This window comes from Protopterus annectens, chromosome 10.part0 (assembly GCF_019279795.1).
Source record: "Protopterus annectens isolate FY-2018-M chromosome 10.part0, PAN1.0, whole genome shotgun sequence".
NCBI classification, from domain to species: Eukaryota; Metazoa; Chordata; order Ceratodontiformes; family Protopteridae; genus Protopterus; species Protopterus annectens.
This window is the reverse complement of record NC_056744.1, coordinates 1,758,508,795-1,758,521,197: the sequence shown is the minus strand read 5'-3', so window position 1 is coordinate 1,758,521,197 and position 12,403 is coordinate 1,758,508,795. Positions and strand designations below refer to the sequence as shown.

The following is a 12,403-nucleotide window of genomic DNA, read 5'->3' as shown; positions in this document are numbered from 1 at the left end:
AGTACATACAGCATTTTGGCAGTGAATAAAGTAAAATCATGCTATTAGCAACATTACAAAAGATCTTACATGACTATGGAAATGGTTGTTAAGCATCTCAGAAATAACCTAATCCGTCTATGTGGTGACAAGTGGCCAGATCCATCTGTATGGCAACTCATACAGTTTGGTGATTTTTAGATGGTTTTAATGGTCTGAAGAAGTGCTGGTAATAGGCATGAAACCGCTAACCTGATTAAAGTATTACTATTTATTTTATCCTGAGTGCCATGGTTTGGTCCTGCTTACTTTTTGCTTGTTTCACAGTTTGGTTTCATTGGTTACAGGACCACTTATTCACTGTGGGCCAAGGTTTGGTCCTGCTTACTTTTTGCTTGTTTCACAGTTTGGTTTCATTGGTTTCAGGACCATTTATTCACTGTGGGCCATGGTAAGGTCTTACTTACTTTTTGTTTGTTTTCACAGTTTGGTTTCATTGGTTTCAGGACCATTTATTCACTGTGGGCCGTGGTTTGGTCCTGCTTACTTTTTGTTTGTTTTCACAGTTTGGTTTCATTGGTTTCAGGACCATTTATTCACTGTGGGCCGTGGTTTGGTCCTGCTTACTTTTTGTTTGTTTTCACAGTTTGGTTTCGCTGGTTTCGGGACCATTTATTCACTGTGGGCCATGGTATGGTCTTACTTACTTTTTGTTTGTTTTCACAGTTTAGTTTCATTGGTTACAGGACCACTTATTCACTGTGGGCCAAGGTTTGGTCCTGCTTACTTTTTGTTTGTTTTCACAGTTTGGTTTCGCTGGATTCAGGACCATTTGTTCACTGTGGGCCATGGTATGGTCTTACTTACTTTTTGTTTGTTTTCACAGTTTGGTTTCGCTGGTTTCAGGACCATTTGTTCACTGTGGGCCGTGGTATGGTCTTACTTACTTTTTGTTTGTTTTCACAGTTTAGTTTCATTGGTTACAGGACCACTTATTCACTGTGGGCCAAGGTTTGGTCCTGCTTACTTTTTGTTTGTTTTCACAGTTTGGTTTCGCTGGATTCAGGACCATTTGTTCACTGTGGGCCATGGTATGGTCTTACTTACTTTTTGTTTGTTTTCACAGTTTGGTTTCGCTGGTTTCAGGACCATTTGTTCACTGTGGGCCGTGGTATGGTCTTACTTACTTTTTGTTTGTTTTCACAGTTTGGTCTCGCTGGTTTCAGGACCATTTATTCACTGTGGGCCATGGTATGGTCTTACTTACTTTTTGTTTGTTTTCACAGTTTGGTTTCATTGGTTACAGGACCACTTATTCACTGTGGGCCAAGGTTTGGTCCTGCTTAATTTTTGTTTGTTTTCACAGTTTGGTTTCATTGGTTTCAGGACCATTTATTCACTGTGGGCTGTGGCATGGTCTTACTTACTTTTTGTTTGTTTTCACAGTTTGGTTTCGCTGGTTTCAGGACCATTTGTTCACTGTAGAATACTTTACTTTCTTCTTCGTTATGATAATCAGCAAGTAGAAAGGGAAGGAAGGAAACAATTCCTCAGTGCTGGTATGTTCAAGAAGGTCTGTCCAGTGTCAGTCTCCTTTCATGTTTTTTTTTTAATCTTCCCGTTTACACGAGGGAGTATTTTTATATTTATGCATTTATTTTTATTCATTTACTTATGTTTCTTGTTTCCACTACCTCCAACTCATTTTCAGTACAAACCCAAGGAGAAAAAAGTTTTACAAGTAAACAGCACCACACAACTAAAGCATCAGATAATACATACCACATACATTAACAACAATAGCGGAGTCCTTACTAGGTAACAAGTCACACTGACTGTACCTCAAGATCCAATACCTTCCTTGGTAACAAGTCACACAAACAGTAGCTCAATATTAGATACTTTCCTAGGTAACAGGCCGCAAAACAGTAGCTCAGTATCTGATATCTTACTAGGTAACAAGTCACACAAACTGTAGCATATACTATAAATACATTTACACTTATCAGTAAACCAAATGATTTAAAATAAGAGTCTTTGGTAACAGAGGATGGAAAAAAATCTCATGAAAGGAAAAAAGTGTCTGGCGATTCTAACATGACGTCAGATTAATAGGTGAGAAGGGCAAAGATACCTTACTTGCACACAGATGTATTTAAGAGTCGGAGAATAGGTAAGAACAAGAGAAGAGAAAGCCAACAATATTTATGTTGATGCACATCTTGGCCACAAAGGGATGTTTATACAGAAATGTTTCAGAGGCTTGTGAGATTGTACCCATCAGGTCATGTACCTGACATGATATGGCAATTTATTCCATGGGGTGGAGAGAACATGCCTAGAAGACCTAACTGCAGACTTACACACTGCTAGGAATGAATAAAACACACAACGCCGATGAGCTGAGTAGCGACGTTGGGATACGCCATTGTAGCAAATAAGTCATGTGTACATGGATGGCTAGGAAGAAATGCATGACTGGAATGACCAGTCGGTATATTAGTCTGTTTTTCATAAAAGCATTATATAAAATATATATATATATATATATATATATATATATATATATATATATATACATATATATGTGTAAATATAAAATATATATATAAATATATATATATATATATATATATATATATATATATATATATATATATATATATACCACCAAGTAGGTCATCAAAAATAGATTTTTCAGTATGTTGTTGTTCTTCTTTCAGCTTTTCCCGGTTAGGGATCGCCACAGCGGAACTCCGGTCCGCTAATGATAGGCAGTCGATTTTTACGGTGTCGAGGTGCCAGCCCGATGCCCAACCTTCAACGAAGGCACGCCTATTCACGCATGTCTTTTGAATGCCACTCGACCGTGGGGAGGACATGCAGACTCCACACAGAAGGCACTCCAGCCGGGAATCGAACAGGAGAACCTCTTGCTGTGAGGCAACAACGCTACCGCTGCACCACCGCTGCTTCAGATTTGAAGATGCTATTTAATGGGTAACTTTGTCAGCAAGGTCGCTACTGAACATCTGTAATAGCAGAACTGCTCTAACTACAGCATAGTATTTGTTTGGAGTAAGCTGTCATCACATCCTACATACAACACCATGTTTACGGTTAAATACATATATACCAGAAATAATATGTACATAGACTGCGTAACCCAGTACAATGGCTTCACAGGGGCAGTTTTCTGAATATCAGGTATGCGCCCTATGGAGAAACAATTACTTAAAAAGGTTAATGAGAGACTCAGGTACGCTACATTTACTGCTGATAAGTAGATGACCAGGTATGCTATCACGGCCAATTGAAGTGGTGTTCTTGGCTTTGGACAACGCCAACAGGACTTGGTCTCTTGTCATTTTTGGGGAACTGGAGCCAAGTTTATCAGCTAACTGCAGTACGTGACCAGCTTCTGTCATACACATTACATAACTGCACTATAATCACAAATCAAAACATTAGCAACTACAAGAAAACATATGACTGACCTGCTGAAAAGAGATGTAGCAATGCAGAAGGTGGGCATCAGGAAAGGGCTACAGGGCACTATTATCCTTTACTGGTGCCAGAATCTAATAAAAGACATCACCACTGGATCTTGGTACCAGTAAAGGGCTACAGAACACCGCCATTAGATCCTGGCACCAGTAAAACATAAGTCAAACTCCACATAACTAACAAGTGACAGTGCAAAGGGCTATATTGGGGCATATTCCTTACCGCCTAGCAACAATGTAGTTCAAAGATGGTCTCACTGCATCACAACTTATCGGTAATGAAACACACTGAAATTATGATTTTTTTAAAAGTGACTTTCTTTTAGAAAACAATTCTAACTTTACTGTGGTGTGAGGGAGGGGGGTGTACCGCCTACACTTTCCTTAACTTACATAACTAAACTGCAAGTCAAACAACAGTGGAGGAAGTGGCAAAATTAATGTCATTCAACCTGTATGTTATAATGAGCTGTGATTCAATCATTCATTAGGTTTCTGTTTACAAGAGAATCAAAATATATACAGTTTCCTTCCTTGCACCTTCATACTCACAGGTCAATTTACCTACTCAGTACAGACGTGCATAAATTTGTTAAAGACAATAGTAGTTTTTTATGGAAAATTTCTGAAACTATTTTTTTTCCAAAAGGGATTTTTCAAGGTTATTCAGAAGTTATTTTTTGAAGCTTAAATTAACTTTTCTCCAACTCAAAGAGGTAGAGACTCCTCATATATACATTCAGTGCTTCCAACTTACTAAGTCCAACATGTGCTACCCAGCCACACATAATCTACTATATTAGTTACCTAACATATCTTCTATTCATTCTTCATGTCTATATAGCAACAGCTCTAAGACTATACCTTACTCTCAGAATCTTTAATAGATACTTTTCCGTTAAACCCCTACCAGTTCTCGCTTCCATAAGGAGGAGTAAAAATGAATACTTGTCACATTCTGCTGGAACACATATAGCATTAAGTAGTGTAGAAATGTTGTAATGAGAAGCATTTTAACAATAGTAATTTGAGGGAGAATTTTTTTTTCTTTCACCTGCAGCTTTTCTTCTAAATGATTGCACATAACTTGCATCTTTTGGAATCTGAAACGTCACTCCCCATAGAGTAGCGAACTGAATCCGAAGGTTGCATTTCTGAAGGAAATCTTACTAGCAGGCGCTGCAGTCTTCTCATATCCTTTATAGTTGGTTTTCAAAGTTAGAAGGCCAGCTGCTGTATTCTGGTGAAGTATTTATAAGCTGGCACTGAAACACGAACTGCATTCTTTATACTGTTATTATACAGACCAGCCTGTCTTTACTATTCAAGGATTAAGGCTTCTAAATGGTTAAAAATCAGTGAAAAAGCAGTGCATGCTTGACTTTGTGACGATACAAGGTCATTGTTACGGTTATTTTACTAACTGTAATGTTGTCCCGGTTATTTAATTATCTACACAAAAAAAGGAATACTTCAAACTGTGCGACAGTTTCTTTACAACAGTCAATACTACTCTGCTACATATGTTGTCCGTCTTCAAAATTTTAGCAATAAACATAAAACTTTCCTTTATGAATGTACAAATCTGCGACTTGGGTACTTTTCCGTTAAACAGAAACGCGTGTCAGTTGTAAGAGTTAGTTGTCACACAGACACTTGTGTCCGCTACTGAAATACCAGCAAAATACAGCAGCGCGAACTGGTAGGGGTTTAACGGAAAAGTACCCTTTAACCTGCTGTTCTCCATCTTCCCCTCTCGACTGCAAAACTGCAATACCGTATTGTTCTCACATTCGCTATTATCCCATGTCATCAACTGTATTCTTGTTTGGCTTGCATACTTAAAATCTCACATCTATATAACTAGTATTATCCATTTTATTGCATCACATATTCTGTAATGTAGTGTTCTGTACCATCACTGCTTGATTTCTGTATTTTGATTCTGTAGCTTTTACTGAAAACGGGCTCACCCTGGCCCAGTAGACCTCCGGTAAACAAATGCAAATAAATAAATACAATTGCCAGTGTACTGATATGATAATTAAGCAGTAACACAAACAATCTCGAAAGCTCTCTGGGAAACTAACATCACACTTTTAAATGGGGAGGAAATAAATAACCTTTCCTGAGGTGACAGAAAAAAACATGCTTCTCCCAGTTTCATTGTTAAATAGCTGTACTCCTCAGTTATGTGTGTTTAATTAAATTATGAAATCAGTACTTTAACTGAAGGACACACACTTGATTTTGAAAGGACTATAACAGAAATAGGTGTTTTGCATTCCTTTTAGAGACTAAGGCAACAGAAACACATTTTTGAAGTTACATTAATTGCAAGTCATTGACACTCATCTAGAGTTAAATGCAAAAGATTCCTTCTACTGGGTAAAGGTAATTGTGCAATTAAGGAAGAATCAAAGTGACTTTTCTCAGAAAAATCACACCGAAGTTGCCTTAAGTATCCCCTCAGAATGGCCTAACTGGCCAAATAGTGAGCAGTGTTGGCAACGTGAGCCCTGAACATAACAGAAGTTGCTGCAGTCTGGGATTACTCTCTGAAAACAAAAGCACCACCAAGCTGTAAGTCAATGTGCTCACTTACACTAGTAGGCAAGTCGACATAATAATTAAAGTTACAAAAATCATTCAAAGTATAAGAAATTGAGCCTCTTGAACATCTCACCCTTTTTAAATATCCTGTCCTTTAGCAAACTTTACTGATTCCAACTGGATTCTTTCAGCTCCAAGTTATGAAACCTAAAACAATATAACTACATCTACTCCTCACCTCTGCTGTATTGTATCACACTTGAAATCACCTAAATGAGTCCTTAGTATTTCTAACTTACATTTAAATAGTGACAGCAACACGTCACATTATGAATTGTGTAATTTATAATTTCACACAGAATCCATCAGAAAGCAAGAACTTTAACCTGATGTTAAAAGAAGTCATCCCACATTTGACACAGACTAGTCAATAGGTTGCTAACAGACAAAAAAAAAGCAACAGTTGTGAAAACTGAATCCCATACTTTGAATTCTTCTGAATCACTGTGTATAACAGCTTAAAAGAAGTCATATTATTTGGGTCCATTTTGTCTTACCTGCAACGGTGAACCTGTCCATGTAATTCAGCAGGTTGATGTAAAACAGTATTAACACCACAAGAACAGAATGGCGACGTGACATGCCAGTGACAGTGTCAGTATCATTTTCCTCACACTGGTCTCCATTGTCAGTGAAAGATTCGGCAGCTCCATCACTTAGATGGTGTTCTCCGACAGAGTTTGTTGTCCCAGTGTTGTCTGGCAGTGTAAGAACAGGGGGATCTGTGTCTGCATCAGCAGACCACCCCAGTCTCTCCCCCATGCCCCCTGCACTCCGGGAATCAGTTCTAGCAGTTACACATCACGGACTCCATCTCTACTGTCCAATCGTGCATTTGCTGGAAATAGAGAAGGACAGAGTACCTGAAAAGAAAAACATAAAACAAATCATATGGTAAGTCTACTGTTCAATTTTTCCCTTGGAACTAGACAAACGTTCAACTTAAGCACTCAAACCATTCATTTCACAGCCCAGCACTTGCTCAAAACTCATAGCATACACTAATTAACCATAGCACTAGACCCCCCTAGACGGTCCAGAAGAACAAGGCTCTCTATTCGCCCCTACCAGCCAATCAGTAAAACAGCTCACTTTGCCTATTCAGGCATGTCCAAAGGGCAGTTTCAGGTGTACTCTCCAGTCCAACTGGTGAATCTGGGCATTTTGAGGCAAGGTTACAACTGTCTCATGTACACAGACAACCCTCTCCTCCTACCACCAAACACTAATATATGTCAGAGATGCAATTATACAGCCCAACTGGAGGCAAAGCTCTCTCAACCCAAGACTGGAACTGACAGTCAAGAGGAGAAGGGAAATACTTGCAACACACCACCAGTCTCACATAGACCTACTAAACCAACACTGGCAAATAACACACAAATACACGAAAACATACTCGGAGGCTCTAAATAAAAGTCTGCAAAAGCAACAGAGACCTCCAAAGCAGACACCAAAGCAACCTCCACACCCCATCACAAACCATGAAACATATATTTCACATAATCAGTGTGCCACGCAATCACAGCCCTTAAGGCAAAATAACATACCCAACACAAGTAATAGGTGACTCTATAGTCAGGTACACTGATGTCCCACTAAATAAGCTGGAAAAGAAGGTTACAGTTAGCTGCCTGTCAGGCGCCAGGATCAGTCACATAACACAAGCACTCAGGTCACTCCAGAACAAGTACAAATACGACTCTGTCATTGTCCATGATGATGTGAATGATCTGAGACATACCTCCCTGGACTACATGAAAAGAGACATGGAAGAGCTCTCTGATCACGTAGCCAAAGCTGGTATGACCCTGACCCTGAGTAGCATCCTGCCCTTACCAAGAATGATGCCACAGTACAAAGAAAAAATTATCAATTTCAACAATTGGCTAAGTTTCTGGTGTCACTCAAGGGGATCCAGCATCTGTCCACTTGGCATGACATGCTCGACAAGCCACGTTGCTTCGCAACAGATGGCTTGTACCTGTCACCCTTAGGCTTTCAAATACTGGCCAAGGCTTTTGCCATCCCCATAGTGCCTTTTTTAGGCAAGGCTCAAAAGACAAACCCACCACCGTAAATAGCACAAGTAACCAAAAACTAAGGGTAATGCTACTCAACACCAGAAGTCTAAACCTCAAAATGCATGCACTCGAGGCACTCCTCAGTATGGAGAACATCAATATCTGTGCAGTAACAAAAACCTGGTTTAAGGCTCCAGAAAGCACCCCAACACTACCAGGCTATAACTCATACCATACTTTTCGGCCACAGAACCCAGACCGAAACACAAAAAGCGGGGGTGTATTCATATTCATCAAGAATACCCAAACCTCCAGGTTAGTGGCGCAGCACAATGCCTCAGAGAGCATCCATGTGCAACTAACAATGGGCAAAACTGCAATTCAAATTGTAGCTTGCTACAGATCACCCACCATGACCCAGGACCCCCATTCCGCATTTCTGGAGACACTGGAAAATATGAAGGTTCTACCAAATGCCCTAATATTGGGTGATTTCAATTACCCAAACATTAACTGGGAGAACTATTCAAGTACTAACTCCCTTACCCAATGCTTCCCAGAATTTATAAACTCGAACGCCTTGGATCAACTGGTCAACACCCCCACCAGAGGTGACAACATATTGGACCTGGTCATCACCAACATGGGCGAATGGTGTTCTACACCGGAAGTCAAGCCCTCGCTGGTTAGATCAGACCATAGACTAATCACTCTGGATATCCATGTTCCGCCCCCACCTCTAATCAAGGAAACCACAGTGAAACACTTTTCAAAAGCAAACTTCACGTTACTTAAGACAGAGGTGGAAAGGTTCACAGCCCCCATGCTAAAGGACAACTCTGTCCAAGCTGCTGAATTCCTTACAAAGGCACTCTATGAGCACCTGCAAGAATGCATGGATCGTGCTATCCCAAGCAAAACCAAGACTCACTCCTCCAAGAAAAGGAAACCAGTCTGGTGGACTCCTGCCATAAACAAGCTATACAAATGAAGGAGGAAACTAGTACAGGAAAGAGTAGAATCCCAAGAAGGGAAGACATCCCTGATCAGTATCAGCAAGAAACTACGATCCCTCATAAAATCATTCAAGGCTAGCTTCGAAAGAAAAATTATCAAGGACTCCAAAGATAACCACAAAGCATTATCTATATCAAGAACCTAAGTGAAAACTCTCAGATCTGCTCTGAGTTAGTGCAGAATGGCACAAAATACACTGAACCGACTGATACTGCCAACATTCTGGCAGACAGGTTTAGTGCAAATTTCACCTCCCTCTCACCCCCTAAAGGGCCTATAACCATACCAGAAGAATGTAGAGCCCCAGAAATCACTGACACACAGGTTATAACAGCCCTATCCAAAGCCAAAAACACAGCTTCATTGGGACCAGACGGTGTCCCAGGCAGTGTCTTACACGAACCCCAAAATGAACTAACCCCTCACCTAAACACACTGTTCAAACCCAGCCTCTCTACAGGCTGTATACCCATAGAGTGGCGCACAGCAACAGTTATCCCGCTCCACAAAGGTGGAGCCACAACAGACCCCGTGAACTATCGCCCTATATGCCTGACTAGCCTGGTCTGCAAGGCTATGGAGCACATCATCATGGAACTCATTAAGAGAGAAATTGGGAACCTCCAAACATTGGACCCTACCCAGTTTGGCTTTGTTAAGGACAGATCATGCCTCCTAAACCTGGTGGACTTCTTGAGACAGTTACCAAGGCTTTAGACGAGGGAAAGGAGGTCCACACAGCCTACCTAGACCTCTCAAAGGCTTTCGACACCATTCCCCATTCTGGTATTATAGACAAGCTTTTCTTTGTGTTTATTATAGAAAAGCTCACTAGCCTAAACATAAACCCCTACTTCACGAGATGGGTTGCCATTTGGCTCACAGATAGAACCCACACGGTGAGAGTTGCAGGCTCTAGGTCCGACTCTAAACTGATTACAAGTGGCGTCCCCCAGGGTTCAGTCCTGGGTCCCCTACTGTTCGGTATATACTTCTCAGAGGTACAGGCAAGCACAGGAGGACTATGGCTGACCAAGTTCGCAGACGACTTCAAACTGGGGGCCATAATTGACTCTCCGGCTGATACAGACATCCCCCAGAAGGGTCTCACTGAGACGGATACCTGGTGACAAAATCATAGCCTCACGCTAAATACCAAAAAGTGCATAGTCATCCCCTTTGGAAAAAACAAAGTACCCACGAACTACCACATAAGTGGTAGTCCCCTAAACACAGAAAATGAAATAAGGGATCTGGAAACCCAAGTAGATGGTAATCTCTCCTTTGACAATCATATTGCCAAGGTGGTTAGATAATCCTTCTACGTGGCCCACCTAATCACAAAAGGGTTCGCATCTAGAACAAAAGAGGTTTTTGTGCCCTTCTACTAATCACTCATCAGACCCATCATAGAGTACAACGCCCCATTTAGGATGTATCTTACAAGACACCTGCAACAGCTGGAAAGACCACAGAAGTACCTCACCAAGAGGATTACTGGCCTCAAACAGATGCCCTATGCAGCCCGACTGAAGAAACTCCAGCTGTACTCGGTTGCATACCGCCTATTCAGAGGTGATCTCTGCCTGACATATAAGGCTATGTTCAACCCAGAATTGATGGACATGCTCCACCTAAAAAAAAACAAATCCCCGAGAGCCACACGCTCTAGGGATCTAAACCTCACCATAACGATAAATAGGACTTGCTGGAGGGATAGATTCCTGTCCCAGAGACTCCCCATGCTTTGGAACAGGATTCTAATCTACATTAGGTACAGCCCCTCACTAACACTCTTCAAGAGAAACCTTGACGAGTGGATGGGAAACAGAAAATTTACCCCGGGGATCACTGCAGTGGCTCTGCTGGACAGAGGCACAGGGAACTAATGGCTCTGCTGGACAGAGGCACAGGGAACTAATCTAAGGGGGCGGCGAAAGCCAACACATTCTGGCTAGGCTTACATATGACCTCGGGCAGATTGCCTAGTACTTACCTATGAACCTATAAAAGAAAAACAGTGCTTATCTTGTAGTAGAAAGAGGACACAAGTTATTGTAGATGAAACCCATCATCCTGTGCTGCACTGCCACCTACTCACAATGAAGTGCAACTGATTTTTTTTTCATTAATGTGTACTGCTCACTTTTTAAAAGCAGTTTTCTTTTACAATTAATTTCATTTCCTGTTATAGTTGTATTAAAACTGAAAGTGATTTTGAAAAAAATCTTCACAGTGTGCACTTTCTTTCTTTCTTTCACTGTCTACTCATTCTTCTATATAACCCATATCCAAAAATGATGGTATAGTAGATAATCGGCAATGGTTTACATACACCTGCAAATCATTCCTGGGCAATCTAAACATCTTACTTCATTACATACCTTTCAATTACTCTACATTTGGTGGAGTGCTCTGATTTCAGCCCAAACTGTGTCTGTTCTGCTACTACATTTTAACTACAGACAGCTCTTATGTTCACTCTTTAATTGTCTTAAGTTTCATGCTCAATGAGAGATCAGCTTCCTGGAACTTAAAGTCATTTCAAAGGGTTAGGGAACACCAGCAAACCTGATTTTGGCAAGTGTTTTGCTCCACGGCAGGTATTCAAGGGCTCATAGATTATAGTTGAGTGGTTGATGGGTCAGTACTATCAAGCCAGGTAGAGAGGAATTGCCGAAATTCTGTTACTTCAAGCTTATGTTTCTAAAAACTGCAGATTACCAGTAACTTAACCACTGCATGGCATCGGTTAAATGTTTCCTGACTCTACTGGTGGCAGATTAAAGAAAGGGAGGCAAAGAGATTCTTCTCTGTCTGCAACTTTAACTAGCAGTAAATACTTGGCCTATCTACACTTGTCTGTTTGAAACTACCTGTAGCACCTCTGCCTCCAAAGGAAATTAAAGAAAATAGATCTAAGGAGGAACTCTGGAGAACGCTGTTAACACTCCATTTGTTGGACACATACCACTCAACCTTAGAGCAAAAACTCTGGACAAAGCCTAAAATGATGGGGGGACAAATAGGGACAGATTTTAAATATTGCTCTTACAAACTTAGAAAGTTGATAGAATAATAGGTTTTGCATTAGCATGAATTGTCTGAAGGATGTGGAGTCTTAAACTCAAATGTTTGTCATTATTTAATGACTTCAATCCCCAGCTATTTGCCAGAAAGGTACAGATTTTAGGAGGAACACACCAAAAATATGAGGTAAAAAGCTGGACATTCTGTGAAAATGTGTACAGCTGAGAGGTATGG

At 40.7% G+C, this 12,403-nt stretch overlaps 1 protein-coding gene across 1 annotated transcript in view; it reads right to left on the bottom strand.

Annotated features, from left to right (window-relative positions):
* The window catches only part of LOC122813987 (protein spinster homolog 1-like), a 329,320-nt gene that overhangs the window by 291,635 nt on the left and 25,282 nt on the right, over positions 1-12,403 (bottom strand). The window contains exon 2 of the mRNA XM_044086558.1: positions 6,596-6,961. Within this exon, the coding sequence (XP_043942493.1) occupies positions 6,596-6,860 (265 nt within the window). The 5' untranslated portion in view covers positions 6,861-6,961. The remainder of the gene's footprint in view (positions 1-6,595; positions 6,962-12,403) is intronic.